Source organism: Pan troglodytes, chromosome 7, assembly GCF_028858775.2.
Source record: "Pan troglodytes isolate AG18354 chromosome 7, NHGRI_mPanTro3-v2.0_pri, whole genome shotgun sequence".
In the NCBI taxonomy this organism is placed as follows: Eukaryota; Metazoa; Chordata; class Mammalia; order Primates; family Hominidae; genus Pan; species Pan troglodytes.
In genome coordinates, this window is record NC_072405.2 from 61089853 (window position 1) to 61111182 (window position 21330).

The following is a 21330-nucleotide window of genomic DNA, read 5'->3' on the forward strand; positions in this document are numbered from 1 at the left end:
CTCTTGAGTCACATTGCTCTAATCTAGACTGATCACCCTCTTTTAGGGCACAGCTGTCATCCTGGGGTCTTCTTTCATTGTCATTCTCGGGATGCCCATGACCCTTTTCTGTGATGGACCTACTGTTTCCTGTTTGTGATGTTTTCCTCTTCTACTCTTACTGTCATTGTTTTGGTGGAGCTCACCCTCCTCCAATAGCTTATTGAGAAAAAAAGAGCATAACAGTAAGTGTTGAAGCCTTTAAAGACTGAAAACATATTTGTTTTCCCCTTACACGTGATCGTTTCATTAGGAGTGGAATTTGAAGGAGGGTATCATTTTCTTCAGAGTCTTGAAGATGTTTTTACCTTGTCTCCCTGCTTCAAGTATTCTGCCAAGAAATCCAAAATCATCCTGATTCTTTGTAGGTGACATAAATTGTTTTTTCTCTCCAGAAGTTGAGAAAAACCTCTGCCATGCACTCATTGTTCTTAAACTTCATAATTGTTTGTCACTAGGCACTTAGTTATTCCTTCCAATCTAAAAACTCACATCTTTCCATTTGAAACATGTTCTGGGTTACTTTATTGGTGACTTTGTCTTCTCAACTTTTTTTCTGTGCTTTAAATGCTTAGCATTCAGATGTTAGGCAATGTAGATGGACCCTCAGATTTTCTTGTGTGTTTCCTGTACTTCTACCTTCTTCTTTCTCCCACTCGTTTTTGTTTTATATTTTATGTTATTTTAGATTTTACAGTACCATCTCTGTCACCTAGTCTTTTTTTATTTTAAAGTATGAAGTGGGTGGGCACAGTGGCTCATGCCTGTAATTCCAGTACTTTGGGAGGCTGAGGTGGGAGGACCACTTGAGCCCAGGAATTTGAGACCAGCTTGGGCAACATGGTGAAACCCTGTCTCTACAAAAAATACAAAAATATTAGCCAGGCTGTGGTGACGCATGCCTGTGGTCCCAGTTGCTCAGGAGGCTGAGGTGGGAGAATCACCTGAACCTGGGAGGCCGAGGCTGCAGTGAGCCATAATTGTGCCACTGCACTCCAGCCTGGGCAACAGAGCGAGACATTGCCTCAAAAAAAAAAAAAAAAAAAAAAAAAGAGGAAGAACAAGAAGAAAAAAAAAATAAAGTGTAAGGCAATTCTTAGCTTATGAGCTGTATAAAAATAAGCCATGGACATGATTTGGCCTGCAAACTGTATTTTTCCAACCCCATCTAAACAACATCTTTAATATAAAAGATAGAGATCAAAAATATGATACTAGAATCCCAGAGAAAAATCAAGATTATACAAGAGGAAGACATTTTCTCACATAATATTCTTAGATCATTTTCTTACATAATACCTTAAATAATATCCTTAGATCAGTGTTTCTTGGCCTCAGCCCTATTAGCAATTTGGGACAGATACTTTTTTGCTTTGGAGGCAGAAGGAAAATAACTCTCAACCTAGAAGTTTATAACCATCTGTTTCAAAAATAAGGGCAAAAAAAAAATGTTATTGAACTAACAAAGACTGAGAAAGTTAAATCCCCACAGATTCTCACTAGAAAAACTGTAAAGGATATGTTTCAGGAGGAAGAAAATTAAACCTAGAGGAATTAGTGGGATGCAAGGAACAATGGTGTCCAAATGTTGTGACCAATATATGAAAAATGTAAACTAGCATTGGCTGAACAAAGTACCAACAATCACAATGACTAATTTGGGAATATAAAAACGTGAAACTAAAATACTAAACAAAACTTACATGACATCATGTAAAAAGTGAGTGGAGTTAAAAAATGTTCTAAGGTCTCTGTATCATTCAGAAGACAGGTAGCATATTGTTAACACTACCTATGTCTAAGTTGAGTATTGATGCCAGAAAGTGTGGGGTTTTCTCTCGCTTCTGTGAATGTTCTAACAGCTTGGCCCATACTAGGTTTGTACAGGTCATAAGGCTGACATGTAGAGAAAACAGCAGGTGGCCTAGAAACATACACAGCATGAGGGTGTGTCTTTGTGTCCTCTTTGCTATTGAAAGTGGTAGCTTTAAGGCTGATTGCCATCTCCTGGTTTCTGTTTTCTTGGTTGTGGTCAGAATTTAAACAATTCAGCAGTGATGGCATTCATTTTTTCAGAGTAGTCAGCACAAGATACAAACGAAATATAAATATTCTTGCAAATCATTTTAGGAATAAAGAAGAATACATATTTGGACACACACACAACAAATTCTGGTTCAACTATTTTGTGAACAATTAATTATCAACATAAATGTAATTTCATTTCTTATATGTCATTCCCAATTTGAAGGCTGTAATTAGAAGCATTATGTGATGCTTTAAAAATCTCCTATTTTTCCCTTCAGATCTACTCTTTATCTTTGTCCACCATCATCTTTGTCCCGGGGGGCAGCGTGTGTGACTTCATCAACAGCCATGCCCCCTTGTTTAGACCATGACAAATACAGTAGGAAATCACAGGAGGGAGGAAAGTGAAGCCAGTTTGCTTATTTCTTCAGCTTCCTCTATGCCTACAAGTGTCCCTTTTCCAAAAGCAACCAAATTCATACAATATTCTTCCTCTGGATTCCAGTAAGTGCTCCCTGCCCTGATTTTTTCACCATAGAAGTCATTATAGTACGAGAGGTACCAGGTCCCTAACTATTGCACTATTACTTGTGGTTCTTCTACAGCAATATCTTTCTAAATAGTCCCTTTGTAAATAAACTTATTTTGAGTATTCCTTCTATATCCTGTTGGCATCCTGATAAATAGAGTCACTGACACTGGAAGTAGCACCCCACTTCTGGTACCAAAGTCTGTATCTATTTTCTATTGCCACTGTAACAACCTCTAATTTAGTGGCTTAAAATAACACAAATTTATTCTCTTACAGTTCTAAAGGTCAGAAATCTAAAATCAAAGTGTCAACAGGACTTCATTCATTTTGGAGGCTTCAGGGGGAGAATTCATTTTCTTGCCCTTTTGGCTTTTAGAGGCACCTGCATTCTTTGTCTCTCCCTTGCATCATTCCAGCTTCTTGCTTCTGCTCTCCCATCTCCTGCTACTTACTCTGCTCCTCCTGCTGCTCTCTCTTAAGGACTTCTGTGATTACCTCAGACCCTCCCAGATAATCCAGGATGATCGCCCACCTCAATATCCTTAATCACATCTACGAAACAATTTCACAGCAATATCTAGATAAGTGTTTGATTGAATAACTAGGTACCATAGCCTGGCCAAGTTTACGCATAAACCTGACCATATCACAGCTCCAGGAAGCAGACTCTCCAATATGGATTCTGGAATTGGGCGGCACATGGTTGTATATTTGAGAAACGCAAGAATAAGATTCTTACCAGGCATAAATGGGACACAGGTCATCTACAACATGCTAGAGCATCAGGATTACTCAAATTGTCACTGCAGGTGGCACTGCATAATGTATAAATGGAGATCAAGTTACTGAGCCATCAAGTGTCTGTGACACTGTGGACACAATAGTAAGGATGGAGGCTGTGGAGCTGCGCCTCTTCTCCTGATGGCCATGGAGAGTATACCAGGAGAAAAAGAAAATTAAAAAGTAAAAACACGAATTCAAATTTGCACATGAACATGAATCTGAACATACAATTGAGTGCATTCATAGAGAACCAGAAAGCCCTCCATGGCAATGGAACAGGTATCTCAACTTCTAATCACAGAGTAGGAATAACTGAGATGTAACCAAGCCAGGGTCTCTTGGAAATACTAGCAGAGTTACAACACCATGTGAATGCTTGACCCATTCACCTCTCAGGCTAAAATAAAGGTTCTGTTCAGAAGACACAGGTCTCTGAGTCATGGGATGGGGACATATGGGCAGAAATGAATGAAGTTAAATTTGATCATCTAAATTCACTGAAATTCCCTTCTCCACCTCATTCCACCACCCCTACACTGAGGAAATCAGTTCTTTTCAAAATACAAGTATTTCAATGATACACCTATAAACAATATTTGACGAATGACAGTTCTTCTCAGGACACACCCCACTACCTCTCATTGCCTCCAGGCCTATTTGAGTTAGATCCTCAACTATCCCAGATGAGGAGAAATAAGACTTGCTCTAGAAAGAGATAATTTTGCCAAACTTACTGACTGATGCCCAGGGCCATCTGTGGAAATAGATTCTTAAGAAGAAAGGCGAGCCATGCGCAGTGGCTCACGCCTGTAATCTCAGCACTTTGGGAGGCCGAGGTGGGCAGATCACGAGGTCAGGAGATCGAGACCATCCTGGCCAACAAGGTGAAACCCCGTCTCTACTAAAAATACAAAAATTAGCTGGGCATGGTGGTGCGTGCCTGTAATCCCAGCTACTCGAGAGGTTGAGGCAGGAGAATCCCTTGAACCTGGGAGGCAGAGGTTGCAGTGAGCTGAGATCGTGCCACTCCAACCTGGAGACAGCGGGAGACTCCTTCTCGGAAAAAAAAAAAAGAAAAAGAAAAAAAAAGAAGAAGTAAGGCCAAGAAGGATGGAAAAAGGGACTCAATCTGTCTGAGTTTATTGAAATTATACAATCTCATCTGGGATGTGGGATTTATTGGGTCGGCTTGAGGCTTTGTGAGTGGTATGAATAGTTTTTTCAGTTGGATAATTGATGCTTGAAATCAGCAATGTCCCACAGTCATTGAGGTCAAATGTCAGGACATCACTAAAGCATTAAAAAGAAAGAAGTTCAAAAGTCCTGGTAAATGGGGTATTTCTTATGATTCCATTAGGGGTGGTCTGCCTACTATTCCTTCTGAGGGCCCTGAAGAAACTCCATCCACCAAGACAATATAAAATGCATTGCTGGCGAGGTGCAGTGGTTCACGCCTGTAATCCCAGCACTCTGGAAGGCCGAGAAGGGCAGATCACAAGGCCAGGAGCTCAAAACCAGCCTGGGCGTCATGGCGAGACCCCGTCTCTACTAAAAATACAAAAATTGGCCAGGCATGCTGGTGTGTGCCTGTAGCCCAGGGGAGGATTGCTTGAGCCCAAGAGATGGAGGCGGCAGTGAGCTGAGATTGTGCACGCCAGCCTGGGGGACAGAGCCAGACCACATCTCAAAAAAAGCAAAAAAAAAAACCCACCCCCTACAAAAAAACAAAGACAGAGAGAGAGAAAAGCTGGGAATAACTACCTGGTCTGTGAATGAGGCTGTGTGTTTTATGGGTTTAACCTGAAGGCAGTTGGGGTCAGTCAGGGGGAATCCACTTTGCACCATCTAAAACACCAATCATTGGGGATAATCTTGATATCTGAAATCATATAGCTTAGAACTCCCATTCCATTCACATCTCACTGATCTTTACCATTTCTTTCTCTAAACAGCATACTCAGAAGGGTCTTATACTCATGTTAGGGAAAATATAACCCAAATCATTGGAGCAAGAGATCCTAGATGTCATGTACCACTGACAACAGTTGCTGGTGCCTGATTCGGTAGGATACCTGTGGCTGGGGGCGCACATCTGGGACGTCACTTCCCAGACGCTGCCAGCACAGCACAGCCTCCCACCAACAGGCCTCAGTGAAGCCCTGGTTCTGTGCAGCTTGGCAAAGTACAGAGGAAAGGAAGAAAGTAGACACCCAGCTCCTTATAGTTCCTTTAAACTGTGCACTTCAATATATCTAATCTACTCCTGTTCGCACATTGCTTCTTAAATATCTTTTTTTTTTTTTTTTGAGACAGCATCTTATTTTGTCTCCCAGGCTCGAGTGCAGTGGTGTGATCATGGCACACTGCAGCCTCGAGCTACCAGGTTCAAGCAATCCTCCTGCCTCAGCCTCCTGAGTAGCTGGGACTACAGGCCCACACCACATCATCCAGCTAAATTTTTTTATTTTTTATAAAGATGGGGTCTCACTATGTTGCCCAGGCTGATAAACTCCTGGGCTCCAGCAGTCCTCCTGCCTTGGCCTCCCAAGTGCTAGGTTTACAGACATGAGCCACCACGCCCAGCTCTTAAATATTTTAACCACAGCCTCTTCAAAACTCCTCTACTCTGTCTTTACTTTCCCAGATACCAATCCTATGTCTCTGTTGTACCCTGGACTCACATCTAAGATTTTCTGCATGCTTTTGCCTTTTCTGGTTATGACTTTGGGGTTATTTTTTTTTTAATGTAACTCATTCTCTCTGTCCAAGCTGATTCATGAACTCCACTTCCAGTCCAATCTGCCTTACAGACACCAGCACGTCCATCCCAGGAATAACAACGTACCCACCGGACTCAGATCCAATTGGAAAGATTTATACTGTTTGAGGCAGTGTAATATAGTCCAAAGAATGTCATACTTAGAGTCAAAAAACCTATGATTAAATCTTAACTCTGCTACTTGTTATCTGTTTAAATTTGAGGAAGTTATTAAAAATCTCTTGGCTTCCATCCCTTTATCTTTAAAATGAGACTGAACACTGATGATTTCTACCTCCTAGTCATATGAAATTAACAAACATAAGAAACTGCTCAGCCTAATGTTTTGCACATGCTACACATTCAAAAATAAATGGTTATTGTCTAGATTTTACTCTAATAAGCATCGTTAAGTCATTTCCATTAGAACACTGGTCAGAAATTCATGTATTGATATTTTCATATTTTAAGTCATTGCACAAATATTTTGAAGCTGCAGAACTAAAATTCTAATTTTGGAAGCTGCTGTTTTAATAATAGTAACATAACTCCAAATGATGATTAAGTGAGATTCTAATTCTTTACAGCAAACCAAGTACATTCCACTGAAGGCCCTTTTGCACACTGGTGATAAATCAGCAATGCAGTGGAATTAGTAAAATAAACAGAAGGCACCTTCTTCTTTCTTGTCCCTATTATAGCTTCTTTTCTTGGTATTTAACTCAAGCAAATGGATTGAAGAGATGTTCAGTATTTCACGGAAGCAAGAACATTTGACAGACTGCTGGAAATGTTTGCCCTCTAGGGGACAAAGTGGCAAGTGGACTGCAGTTTTATTTCCTAGGAAAAGCCCACTCTTTGCTGTCAACACCTGATCCAGTCTGAGTCAGTCAGACTCTCCTTACCGAGAACTTCCACTTTGGAATGGGTGTAGACGTGAGCATATTGAGACCTGGATCTTACCAACGGCAATGTGTTTGGAGGAAGTTCTGCAAATTCTCACTGCTAAGGTTCCAGGAGCTTTCCAAATATTGTCCCTCCAGAGGCCAAGTTTGAACCCAAGGATTGCCCCACTAACTCAGAGATTATCTCTATTTGCTTAATCTAAATCAGATTGCTTCTGTTTCTTGGAACCAAAGTAATTTTGAACATGTATACAAATATATTTTATAAAATAAAAAAGCTAAACATTTCTTTATGTATTTATTTCTATATTTCAGAGAGACTAAACAGGATATTTTTATTAAACTTTTTACAATTTTTTTATTTTTAAAAAATCGGATTCTTTTTAACTTTTATTTATTTACTTATTTGCTTATTTATTTATTTATTTTTGAGACAAAGTCTTGCTCTGTTGCCCAGGCTGGAGTGCAGTGATGCAATCTCGGCTCACTGCAACCTCCACCTCCTGGGTTCAAGTGATTCTCCTGCCTCAGCCTCCAAAGTAGCTGAGATTGCAGGTGCCCACCACCAAGCCTGACTAATTTTTGTATTTTTAGTAGAGATGGGGTTTCACCATGTTGGCCAGGCTGGTCTTGAACTCCTGACTTCAAGTGATCCTCCCACCTCGGCCTCCCAAAGTGCTGGGATTACAGGCATGAGCCAACACGTCCGGACTTAACTTGTGTTTTAGATTCAGGGGTAGATGTGCAGGTTTCTTACTTCGTTTCTTGTTATGTATGTAAACTTGTGTCCCAGGAGTTTAGTGTACAGATTACTTTGTCACCCAGGTAATAAGCATAGTACCCCACAGGTAGTTTTTTTTATCCTCACCCTCCTCCCACCCTTCACCCTCAGGTAGGCCTTGGTGTCTGTTGCTCCCTTCTTTGTGTCCATGAGTACTCAATATTTAGCTCCCACTTATAAGCAAGAACATGCGGTATTTGGTTTTCTGTTCCTGTACTAGTTTGCTTAAGATAATGGTCTCCGGCTCCATCCATGTTGCTGAAAATAACATGATCTCATTCTTTTTATGACTGCATAGTATTCCATGGTGTTTATGTATCACATTTTTTTTATCCAGTCTACCATTGATGGGCATTTAGATTGATTCCATGTCTTTGCTATTGTGAATAGTGCTGCAATGAACATATGCGTGCATGTGTCTTTATGGTAGAATGATTTATATTCCTTTGCTTATATACCCAAAAATGGCATTGCTGGGTCAAACGGTAATTCTGTTTTAAGTTCTTTGAGAAATTGCCACACTGCTTTCCACAATGACTGAGCTAGTTTACATTCCCACCCTCAAGGTGTAAATGTTCCCTTTTCTCTGCAACCTCACCAGCATCTGTTATTTTTTAACTTTTTAATAGTAGCCATTCTGACTGGTGTGAGATGATATTTCATTGTGGTTTTGATTTGCCTTTCTCTAATGATTAGGTTGTTGAGCATTTTTTCGTATGCTTGTTGGCCACATGTATGTCTTCTTTAGAATAGCCCTCCTAACTGGGGTGAGATGATACCTCATTGTGGTTTTGATTTGCATTTCCCTGATGATTAGTGATGTTTAGCATTTTTTCATATATTTGTTATCCATATTTGTATGTCTCCTTTTGAGGAATTTCTATTCAGAAACTTTGCCCGTCTCTTAATCAAATTGTTTTTTTTTTTTCTGTTGACATGTTTGGAGACTTTGTATATCCTAAATATTAATCCCCTGTCAAATGAATAGCAAATACTTTCTCCCATTCTATAGGTTGTCTTTTCACTTTTCACAAATGCTTTTTAGTTTGATGTAATCCCTTTTGTTGGATACTAAAAAAGTCTGCTAAAAAAAGGGAAAAAATGAAAGATATGATCCCATTTGGGTTTGTTTTTTTTTGCTATGTGATGTGCTTTTGAGATATTATTCATAAAATCTTTACCCAGACCAATGTCCTGAAGCATTTTTCCTATGTTTTCATCTAGTAGTTTTATAGCTTTAGGACTTGCACTTAGTTCTTTAATCCATTTTGAATTGATTCTGGTATAAGATGAGAGGCGGGATCATTTCATTCTTCTGGGTGTGGATTTCCAGTTTTCCCAGAACTGTCCTTTCCCCAGTGAGTGTTCTTGGCACCTTTGTCACAAATCAGTTGATTATAGACATGTGGATTAATTTCTGGGTTCTCTATTCGATTACATTGGTCTATTTGTCTGTTTTTATGCCAGTACTATGATGCCGATACCATGACATTTTGGTTACTATAGTTTCGTAGTATATTTTGAAGTCCTTTTTGCTCAGGATCCTTTTTGCTCAGGATTGTTTTGACTATTCAGGGTCATTTGTGGTTTCATACAAACGTTAAGATTTTTTCTTACTTCTGTGGAGAATGCCATTGGTATTTTAATAGGGATTGCATTGAATTTGTAAGTTGCTTTGGGTAGTTGCTCATTTTAACAATATCAATTCTTTTTTATTTTTTATTTTATTTTATTTTAGATCCAAGGGGTACATGTGCTTGTTTCTTACATGGGTAAGTTGCATACTGATGGAGATTAGGATTCTAGTGTACCCACTACCTAAATAGTGAACATTGTACCCAACTGGTAATTTTTTTAACCCCTTCACAATCATCCTTTTTTTTGGAGTCCCTAGTGTCTACTATTTCCATCTTTATGACCATTTGTGCCCATTGTTTAGCCCTCACTTACAAGTGAGAATGTGTGGTATTTGGTTTTTATGCTTCCGAGTTAGTTGACTTAGGATAATGGCCTCTAGCTCCATCCATGTTGCTGCAACAGACATGATTTCATTCTTTTTTGGGGGTGCATAGTATTTCATTTTATACATATATATATTATATATATGTATAATATATATATTATATCTATATAATATATATATTATATCTAATATGTATTTTATCTATATTATATATAATATAGATATTATATCTATATTATACATATATTAACATATATTATTATATAACATATATTATACATATATTAACATGTATTATTATATAGCATATATTATGCATTAACATATATTATACATATATTAAAGAATATATTATACATATATTATACATATATTAAATAATATATTATACATATACAATCTATAATATATGTATTATATATATAATATGTATATAATATAATATATACATATAATATGTATAAAATATAATATATACATATAATATGTATAATATATAATACATAATATATATTTAATATATAATATATATAATATACAATATATATAATATTTGTTTAATATATAATTATCTTTTATCCAACCATTGATAAATACATAGGTTGGTTCTATGACTTTGCTATGGTAAATAGTGCTGTGATACAGATACCTGTATGGGCATATTTTTAATATAATGATTTCTTTTCCTTTGGGTAGATACCCAGTAGTGGGATTGCTGGGTCAAGTTGTAGTTCTATTTTTAGTTATTTGAGAAATCTCCATACTACTGTCCATAGAGGTTGAACTAATTTATGTTCCTACCAGCAATGTATAGAATTTTATTTTCTCCACACCCATGCCAACATGTGTTCTTTTTTGACTTTTTAATAATATCCATTCTGTATTAGGCCATTCTTGCATTGCTATAAAGAAATACCAGAGATTGGGTAATTTATAAAGAAAAGAGGTTTAATTGGATCCCAGTTCTGCAGGCTTTAGAGGAAGCATGGTGTTGGCATCTGTTCAGCTACTGAGGAAGCCTCAGGAAGCTTATAATTATAGCAGAAGGCAAAAGGGAAGCAGACATATCATATGGCCAGAGCAGGAGCAAGAGAGAGGGACAGAGGTGCCACATATTTTTAAACAACCAGGTCCCATGAGAACTCACTCACTATTACAAGGGTAGCACCAAGACTATCATGCTAAACCATCCATGAGAAATCCACCCCTGTGATCCTGTCATTTCCCACCAGGCCCCATCTCCAATTCTGGGGATTATAATTCAACATGAGATTTGGGCAGGAACAAATATACAAACTATGTAACATTCTGACATATGACAATATCCCTTTGTGGTATTAATTTGCATTTCCTTTTTTAAATTTCAGCTTTTATTTTAGATCTAGCGGGTAAATATGCAGGTTTGTTACATGCATATATTGCACCCAGGTAGTTGGTCTAGTACTCAATGGGTGTTTTTTTAGCCCACACCCACTTTTTTCCTCCCCCATCTAATAATCTTCAGTGTCTATTGTTCCCATGTTTGTGTCCATGTGTGTCCAGTGTTTAGCTCCTGCTTACACGAGAACATGTGGCATTTGGTTTTCTCTTCTTGTGTTAGCTTGCTTAGGATTATGGCCTCCAGCTTCATCCATGGTACTGCAAAGGACATTATTTCATTCTTTTATGTGGCTGCATAGTATTTCATGGTTGTGTATGTACCACATTTTCTTTATCCAACCCACCATTGATAGGTACCCAGATTGATTCCATGTCTTTGCTATTGCAAATAACATGGCAATATATCAACTCTCTGGCTTTGTGTCATAATCTTATTCGGAGAGACCTTGACCATTTTTTGCTTCCACAAGATATCACACTGGTCCATCCATTGCATTGATGACACTATGCTGATTGGATCCAATGAGCAAGAAGTATCACATGCACTGGACTTATTGGTGAGATATTTGGGTGCCAGATGATAGGAAATAAATCCAACTAAAATTCAGGGAACTTCTACCTCAGTAAAATGTTTAGGGGTCCAGTGGTGTGGGGCCTGTCAAGATATTCCTTCTAAAGTGAGGATAAGTTGTTGCATTTGGCCCCTTCTGCAACCAAGAAAGAGGCACAACACCCAGTGGGCCTATTTGGATTTTGGGGACAACACATTCCTCATTTCGGTGTGTTACTCCAGCCCATTTATCAAGTGACCCAAAAGGCTGCCAGTTTTGATTGGGGTCCAGAACAGGAGAAGGCTCTGCAACAGGTCCAGGCTGTTGAATTTTGGAGCAATGCCCTGCCATCTTCTGCAGATAACATCTCTCCTTTTGAGAGACAGCTCTTGGCGAGTTACTGGACCTTGGTGGAAACTGCATGTTTGACTCTGGGTCATCAAATCGCCATGCGACCTGAACTGCCTATAATGAACTGGGTGCTTTCTGACCCATCTAGCCATAAAGTGGTTCAGGCACAGCAGCATTCCATCATCAAATGTAAGTGGAATACATGTGATCAGGCTCAAGCATGTCCTGAAGGCACAAATAAGTTACATGAGGAAGTGGCTCAAATGTCCATGGTCTCCACTCCTGCCACCCTGCCTTCTCTCCCTTAGCCTGCACTGATGGCCTCATGGGAAGTTCCCTATGATCAGTTGACAGAGGAAGAGAAGACTAGGGCCTGGTTCACAGATGGTTCTGCACAATATGCAGGCACCACTCAAAAGTAAACAGCTGCAGCACTACAGCCCCTTTCTGGACATCCCTGAAGGACAGCGGTGAAGGCAAATCTTCCCACTGTGCAGAACTTCCAGCAGTGCACCTGGTTGTGCACTTTACATGGAAGAAATAACCAGATGTGTGATTATATACTGATTCATGCGCTGTAGTCAATGGTTTGGCTGGATGGTCAGGGACTTGGAAGAAGCATGATTGGAAAATTGGTGACAAACAAATTTAGGGAAGAGGTATGTGGATGAACCTCTCTGAGTGGTCAAAACTGTGAAGATATTTGTATCCCATGTGAGTGCTCACCAACAGGTGACCTTAGTGGAGGAGGAGTTTAATAATCAAGTGGATAGGATGACCCGTTTTGTGGACACCACTCAGCCTCTTTCCCCAGCCACCCCTGTCATCGCCCAATGGGCCCATGAACAAAGTGGCCATGGTGGAAGGGATGGAGGTTACACATGGGCTCAGCAACATGGACTTCTGCTCACCAAGCCAACCTGGCTACGGCCACTGTTGACTGCCTAATTTGCCAACAGCAGAGACCGACACCGAGCCCTTGATACGGCACCATTTCTTGGGGTGATCAGCCAGCTACCTAGTTGCAGGTTGATTATACTGGACCTCTTCCATCATGGAAAGGGCAGAGGTTTGTCCTCACTGTAATAGACACTTACTTTGGATATGGGTTTGCCTATCCTGCAAGCAATGCTTCTGCCAAGACTACCATCCATGGACTCACAGCATGCCTTATCCACCATCATGGTATTCCACACAGAATTTCTTCTGATCGAGGCACTCACTTTCTGCTAAAGAAGTGTGGCAGTGTGCTCATGCTCATGGAATTCACTGGTCTTACCATGTTCCCCATCATCCTAACGCAGCTGGATTGATAGAACGGTGGAATGGCCTTTTGAAGTCACAATTACAATGCCAACTAAGCAACAATACTTTGCAGGGCTGGGGCAAAGTTCTCCAGAAAGCTGTGCATGCTCTAAATCAATGTCCAATATACGGTACCGTTTCTCCCATAGCCAAGATGCACAGGTTCAGGAATCAAGGGGCGGAAGTGGAAGTGGCGCCACTCACCATCACCCCTAGTGATCCACTAGCAAAAATTTGCTTCCTGTTCCCACAACATTATGTTCTGCTGGCCTAGAGGTCTTAGCTCCAGAGGGAGGAATGCTGCCACCAGGAGACACAACAATTCCATTAAACTGGAAGTTAAGATTGCCACCTGCACACTTTGACTCCTCCTACCTTTAAGTCAACAGGCTAAGAAGGGAGTTACAGTGTTGGATGAGGTGATTGATCCGGACTATCAAGATGAAAACTGTCTACTACTCTGTAATGGAAGTAAGGAAGAGTATGCATAGAACACAGGAGATGCACTAGGGCATCTCTCAGTATTACCATGCCCTGTGATTAAGGTCAATGGGAAACTGCAACAGCTCAGTCCAGACAGGAGTACAAATGGTCAAGACACTTCAGGAATGAAGGTTTGGGTCACTCCACCAGGAAAAAAACCACGACCTGCTGAGGTGCTTGCTGAAGGCAAAGGGAATACAGAATGGGTAGTAGAAGAAGATAGTCATCAATACCAGCTACAACCATGTGACCAGCTGCAGAAATGAGGACTATAACGGTCATGAGTATTTCCTCCTTCTTTTGTTAAAAACGTGTTTGTTCATGTATACACTTGTACTAAGAAAATATCTTCATTTTATTTCCTTTTCCTTTATCATGTGACATAAGATTTACTGACTTCATATCAGCATTTAAGTATTGTTAACTTTATGTAATAGTATTTGGGTTGGGGATTGGTGAGTTTCCTGTTGTATGAAGGATAGTTATGTTAGGCATAATTATGACCTCATTATTTTCTTAATTTGAAGATTATGTATGATCTCAGGAGATATGTATGGGTTTGAGTTGACAAGAGGTGGATTTGTGATGATTAATACTGAGTGTCAACTTGATTGGATTGAGGGATACAAAGTATTAATCCCGGGTGTGTCTGTGTGAGTGTTGCCAAAAGAGATTAACATTTGAGTCAGTGGGCTGGGGAAGGCAAATCCACTTTTAATCTGGTGGGCACAATCTAATCAGCTTCCAGCAAATATAAAGCAGGCGGAAAAATGTGAAAAAGAGAGAGATGGGCCTAGCCTCTCAGCCTACATCTTTCTTCCATGCTGGATGCTTCCTGCCCTCGAACATCGGACTCCAGGTTTTTCAGTTCTGGGACTTGGACTGGCTTTCCTTGCTCCTCAACTCACAGACAGCCTATTGTGAGACCTTGTGATCATGTAAGTTAATACTTAATAAATTCCCATATATATATATATATATATATATATATATATATATATGGAATAGGATGTATATATATATATAGGGAATAGGATACACACACACACACACACACACACACACACACACACACACACACATATATTAGTTCTGTCCCTCTAAGAGAACACTAATACATCTGGCTTGATGCAGATAGGTAAATAGAGCAGTATATTTATCTCAAACCATCTCTTCTCTTCTCTCTCTCTCTCTCTCTCCCCCTCTATCTCACTCACTCCCTCTCTATACTTCTCTCCCTTTATCAACCTCCCCACCTATGATTGGCACACACTGAAGAGGCAAAGACTCACCTTTGTCAAGGATCAAGAAGTAGCTCAGGGTTCTGTGAAACACATGGAGATGTGGTTTACCTTGCTGGGGGCTACACAACAGGAGCTCGGGAGAAAGTTCCCCAGGAGCAGGGTGTTAGGGAGCTGCCAGGCCAAAGCCAAGGCACAAATATAAAACTCACCACTAAATCTCCATAGGGACCAGACAGAAGAGGGATCCCAGTTCTTCAAAGGGGATGAAAGGAAGTCAAACTGAAAAAATCCCAAGTTAAAAATGTCCATCAGATGTCAAATAATAGCAGCTTCTGAGCCAAATAGGCTCAAATAGGGCTCCAAATTTTTTATTTGGCTGGCATATACATTGGAATTTTTCTAGTAAATGCCAACATTTAGAAACTGAGATGTTTCACATGAAAATCCAGATTGCAGTTTTCCTAGAAAAATCAGAAGGAAGCTTGCATTCCCACTTAGCAGCATGGCCAGTGAGATGCAGTGGGGCTGCAAACCTGCCCTACCCCAGACCGAGTAGGGTCTCTGTGGTACAATCAAATCACTTGTGTTAATCACCTGGCCCACAGGCATTGAGTTTCAATGCCAGTGTAAGGTTCTTTGAATTCATGAGTTGGATAAATTGAAGCAGTTACAGGAGTAGAAATGAAGTGGGTAAACACAATGTTTTCATAGAAAACATAAAAGTTTTGATGAGTCACTAGACAACTGCTCAATAGTGTTTTCATAAGTCATTGTCTGCTTTTTATTACCAGTTACAGTGTGTTCATTAATCTCATTCATTGGAGTATGAGATGATTGTTTATTCTTTCACTACACAAAGTACCTACTATGAACCAGGCATTGTTGTAGGCTCCAGAAATACTTCAGAAGACAGTCTCTTCTCTTGTAGAGAGAATTCATCACCATTTATTGTGGCAAGGTAGATAAGAAACCATCGAGTGTGATTGCGTAGACTGATAAATGATTTTTAAGCAAATTAAGCCAGAAAATGTGGGGAAAGGCTACCTTAGGTAGGGTTAGTTTTTCCAGTCAACCATTTTTTTACCGTGTAGAAAATGATAAGACACATACACCTCCCCTCCCCACCCCAAGGTTAAAGCCCACTTCCTCTCTTCTAGAATGTCTCAAGGGCTAGCTTTACTAACTGCATTTTGCCTTTCAAACCAAAAGATCTACAATAAGAAGTCAAGTGGAAGGTTAGGTAATTATACAGACAGCTCCAAGCTTAACTGGGTTGTTTGCCTAAATCCCTTAAGTACCTAGTTAAGAACAGCCCACTTAGTTGATGCAGCTCTAAATATTCTGAAAACATTGTTAACCTCCCGGCTTGCTGCTTAGACAATGAGATCATTTCTCTGATGTGTGGATATTACTTTACCAAGTAACCATGAATGTTTTACCCTACTCACATTTAAATCACTCATTTGTCCATGTGAGAAAATTTTCTCATTAATACAATGAGAAAATGAGGATCATGTAGTAAAATAAACATGATTTTAACTGGAGTAATATTTAATATATCTTTGCGGGCTTTTGAGAAATATATAGCATGCAATACATTTCTGAGGCATACTACTTATCTATGGAAATGTTTAAAATCTAATTTCATAGAATTGCATCTGAAATCATTTATCTTATTAAAACCATACTAATCACGAAGCCCCTTTAGGCTATTTTTTGTATTTCAGCCAAATATGTCTCACCAGTAAGTTCTTTTATATCATCATTCAACAGCCTCTTCACTTTATAAAAATAGCCCTCAGCTCCCCAGATACTTATAATCAAAAACTACTTCATTTTCCCAGATACAGAATTACAATTATTATGATAAGTACAATTAACTAAAAAGTAGTCTTTTTTCATTATTACATAGCATTACTGCAGTATTTTCTCCTCCACCTCAGATTTTTTTAATGTAATTATTTGTAAATCTTTGCTCATAGACCAAAATAAGTGAAACCAAAAATCGAGAATAGAGCTTCATAATATTCCTGAAGCCAAGGGGCATTTTTTTCCCTTGGTTTTCTGAGGAACAAAGGACAATGTATGTACACATACACAAAGAGACATGAAACAGTGTCTGGAAGTTATGCAAGAGACCAAAAGCACTGCATAATTGAAGTGATGGCTTCCATATGGCACAGAGATACATATGTCTTCATGACACCAACACAAGCAGTTGGCAAGTGATACAAAGTCAATGACTGCACTGTTTAGGTATTGTTAAGCAACTCATGATTTGTCTACTAATTAAAGGGATGGAGGTTCTCCATTGTTTTGTTGTAGGGTCACGATTTTTTTTCACTGTTGTTTTTAAATGAAACTTCCTGGATGCATCAGAGTATTCTGCTACATTCTAAACAGAGCATTCAGGCCACCCATACATTCTTCTCACTCCTTGATGTACAGCTCGCCAGTCCAAGAACAACTGGACTTCTTTGTATTTAAGAGAGCAATACCAGATGTTCTAACTTTAAAAGGCAGAAATTGTCTCAGGATTCTAATTATCAATTCAAACAACACATATTTATACACATATACCTATACCTATATAGTAATCACACTTCAAAAGCATAACCTCTATTACAAACATCCTTAATTCAAAGGAAACAACACACTTTTTCATATTTCAACTTTAATAAAATTCACAGTTCAAATTAATGCAAGTGAAGACAACAAGTTCTAAAGAAATGTATTTAAATATTAAATAAGAATTATAAAATTTAACTTGGTACACGATGATTTGACAAATATATACTAACAGTCATATACAAAAAAATCATTATTTCTCACTGGCACTCACAGATATAATTTACACAATTAAATGTTTAATTAGAATGTTAACCATATAAAGAAAATAATATATCTAGTAAAAATAAAATACAATCACACAATTTTTAATATCTAATTTTCAATATGCGATTCAAACTCTATTTTACAAAATTATAAATTACTGTATACACAAAAAGATAAAGCAAGAAAGACTCCATTCTATGACAGGAAACAGCTAACCAGTTATTTCTGGGAAGTCTCTTATTTTACTCATCTTAATATCCATAAAAATATAAATTTCATCTTTTTTTACATTTTGCATGATTTGAGGCACTTTTTCTTCAAATTAGATGTACATTCTTAGGAAATGTCTGTGGGGGGAAAAGAAGAGCCATATCATTTATGACCTGGTTTTTAGAATACTTATAAATATGTACAGTTTCAACAGTTTTATTTTATTTTGCTTAAAGAATCTGTGGACTCCTAATTTACAGTCAAATCCTGAGATTGCAGACTAATGTGTGTGCAGAGGGGCAGGAAGGTTGATCAGTACTTTTAGAGACTTTAATTATTGATTTTTCCCTTAAAGATTTATGATATCTAGACATACCAAAACAGAAAAGAACTTGACATCTTGTAAACAACTCATTAAATATCCCTAACATTTATTAATCTGTAGTATTGATTGTAAACCTTATTAAATAAATAATTCAAAACAGATACTATCACAGATAACTCCTATAGAGAGAAATCACTAAGTCTCTAAAATCTATAATTTTTAAAAGTCATGTTTATCAGCTCTGTCTTCTACGATCTAGCCCAGGAGAATGTAAATTTGTGTACATTATCTTAAATTATAACACAGTACTTGTTTGGGAAAACTTTTCCAGTATTGTGTTGTTTGAGGACTTTAGGTAAATTTACTCATTTACATGGAATATATTAAAAACAAAGAAAGAGATAAACATAACTTGGTTTAGGTCATTTCAATAACCAAGTGAATTATCTTGATTCATGTTTTGCATTGTTCAAAAGAGTTGAGGCCAGGCACCATGGCTCATGTGTAAAATTCCAACACTTTGTGCAGCCAAGATGGGAGGATCACTTGAGCCCAAGAGCTCAAGACCAGCCTGGGCAACACAGTGGGACTCTGTTGCCACCAAAAAAAAAAAAAAAAAAAAAAATTAGATGAGCATGGCAGCATGAGCCTGTAGTCTCAGCTACTTGAGAGGCTGAGGTGGGAGGATCACTGGACCCTGGGAGGTTGAGGCTACACCGAGCTGTGATCAAGCCACTGCACTCCAGCCTGGACAACAGAGTAAGACCCTGTCTCAAAAAAAAAAAGGAAAGAAAAGAAAGAAAGAAAAAAAAGCTTTGAGACAGGTAGATTGAGAGTAATTGAATTAAGTATCTTGCCACTAAAATAATCTAGTTTATTTTCTTAATCTAAAAAAAATTGTTTTCAATTTAGCAACTATAGATATGCAGAACTAACAGTTCTAATTATTATCATTAATGTGTAATAATCGCTTTTAAAATAAGACTAAGTATAGCAACAATAATAGGTCAAGATTGTCTCAGTAATTGTCACAACAAAACTGTGAGATAGTTTAAGTAAATCTCCATGCAGTTATGTGGGATATATTGATATTGAGTTACACTGGCCAGTTCAAGATATTCATGAGTAATCTTAGACTACAAGTCCTTTATGACCTTTTTTTTTTTTTTTTTGAGACAGAGTCTTGCTCTGTTGCCAAGCCTGGAGTGCAGTGCTGCAATCTCAGCTCACTGTAATCTCCACCTCTTGGGTTCAAGCGATTCTCCTGCCTCAGCCTCCCGAGTAGCTGGGACTACAGGCACGCACCACCACACCCAGCTAATTTTTGCATTTTTAGTAGAGACAGGGTTTCACCATGTTGGCCAAGCTGGTCTCGAACTCCTGACTTCAAGTGATCCACCAGCCTCGGCGTCCCGAAGTGCTGGGATTACAGGCGTGAGCCACTGTGCCCAGCCATCCTCTGACTTTCATTCCCACCTTCACAACCTGAGGAACCCATTTCCTTAAAAGGACTTGTCCATGGTACTGAAATGCTGACCCCAAAAAAAGTTGACTTGGTACTACACTGCGAAAGAACTACTGATTAAAGAAATATTTGAAAAGAAATAAGTACCTTTCAGTATTTTGTATAGATTCTACTTTTTTAAATAAATGTTACAATTTACATTCAATTTATTTAGGATCATACACATACTCTATTGCCCAAGGGCTCCTACGATAAATTAGCCAGAATGAAAATTCTGACTTACCATTTCACTCTTGTAAAGTAATAGGCTACAGCAAGAAATAACTACATGTTCATTATCTTTTTTATTCTTTGCTTTTTCTCTTATTATTACAATATCTTCTCTCTGTTTCCTACCTACAGTACCAAAACTGTACCGAAGTTTTAAGACCTGGTTTCTTTTTTATTATCTATTTTGGACAGTTAAAAAATAGAACATGTAAGTACTTTTGTTAATCTAATGTCTATCTGCGTAATGTTTCTGCATAATCATAAAATAACACTAAATGCTGAAAGATTTTTGGAAATCACTCAGGGCTGGTAAGGTTGTCAAAAAACTATTTTAATTCAATCACTGTTGAGGATATTTTAAACTAATTCATTAAAACGGTCTTTTCATTTGGACCAAGTTTTAACATTTAGTGAAAAATCCATAGATTAAGTTCATGGGTATTGCTAAAATAGGCTTCCTGGCTTCTGACATTATTCAAACATTTTCTTAAGAAAATTAGGCTATTAATAGAGTGAAGAGACAACATGTAGAATGACAGAAAAGATTTGCAAACCATTCACCTGACAAGGGACTAATACCCAGAATATACAAACAATTAAACAGCAAAAAACAGATAATCTGATTTAAAAGAGGGCAAGGTACCTGAATAAACATTTCTCAAAAGAAGACATACAAAAGTCTAACAAATACATGAAAAAAATGCTAAACATCACTAATCATCAGGAAAATGCAAATCATAACCATGATGAGATATGATCTCACTCCAGTTAGAATGGCTATTGTCAAAAAGACAAAAAAAATAAATGCTAGTGAGGAGCAGAGAAAAAGGAACCTTTATATACTGTTGGTGGGAATGTAAATTAGTACAGCCATTATGAACAACAGTATGGAAGTTTCTCAAAAACAAAACTAAAAATGGAACTACCATATGACCCCAAAATCCCACTAGTGGGTATTTATCCAAAGGAAAGGAAATCAGTATATCAAAGGGATACCTGCACCCCCATGTTTACTGCAGTACTATTCACAATAGCCAGGATAGGCAATCAAACTAAATGTCCATCAATGGATGAATGGATAAAGAAAATGTGTATATACACAATGGAATACTATTCAGCCAT

General features: G+C 38.3%; 1 protein-coding gene across 2 annotated transcripts in view; it reads right to left on the reverse strand.

The window, feature by feature from the left end:
- Positions 1-17316: 17316 nt before the first annotated feature.
- The window catches only part of ALKAL1 (ALK and LTK ligand 1), a 31820-nt gene continuing 27806 nt past the window's right edge, over positions 17317-21330 (reverse strand). The window contains exon 5 of one of the 2 annotated variants that reach the window (XM_001149038.6): positions 17317-18285. Coding sequence is in view for 1 of the 2 variants with exons in the window: in XM_009455381.4 (XP_009453656.1) it covers positions 18275-18285 (11 nt within the window). In the remaining variant the exon portion in view is untranslated. The remainder of the gene's footprint in view (positions 18286-21330) is intronic. The other variant, XM_009455381.4, reaches the window with a different exon arrangement.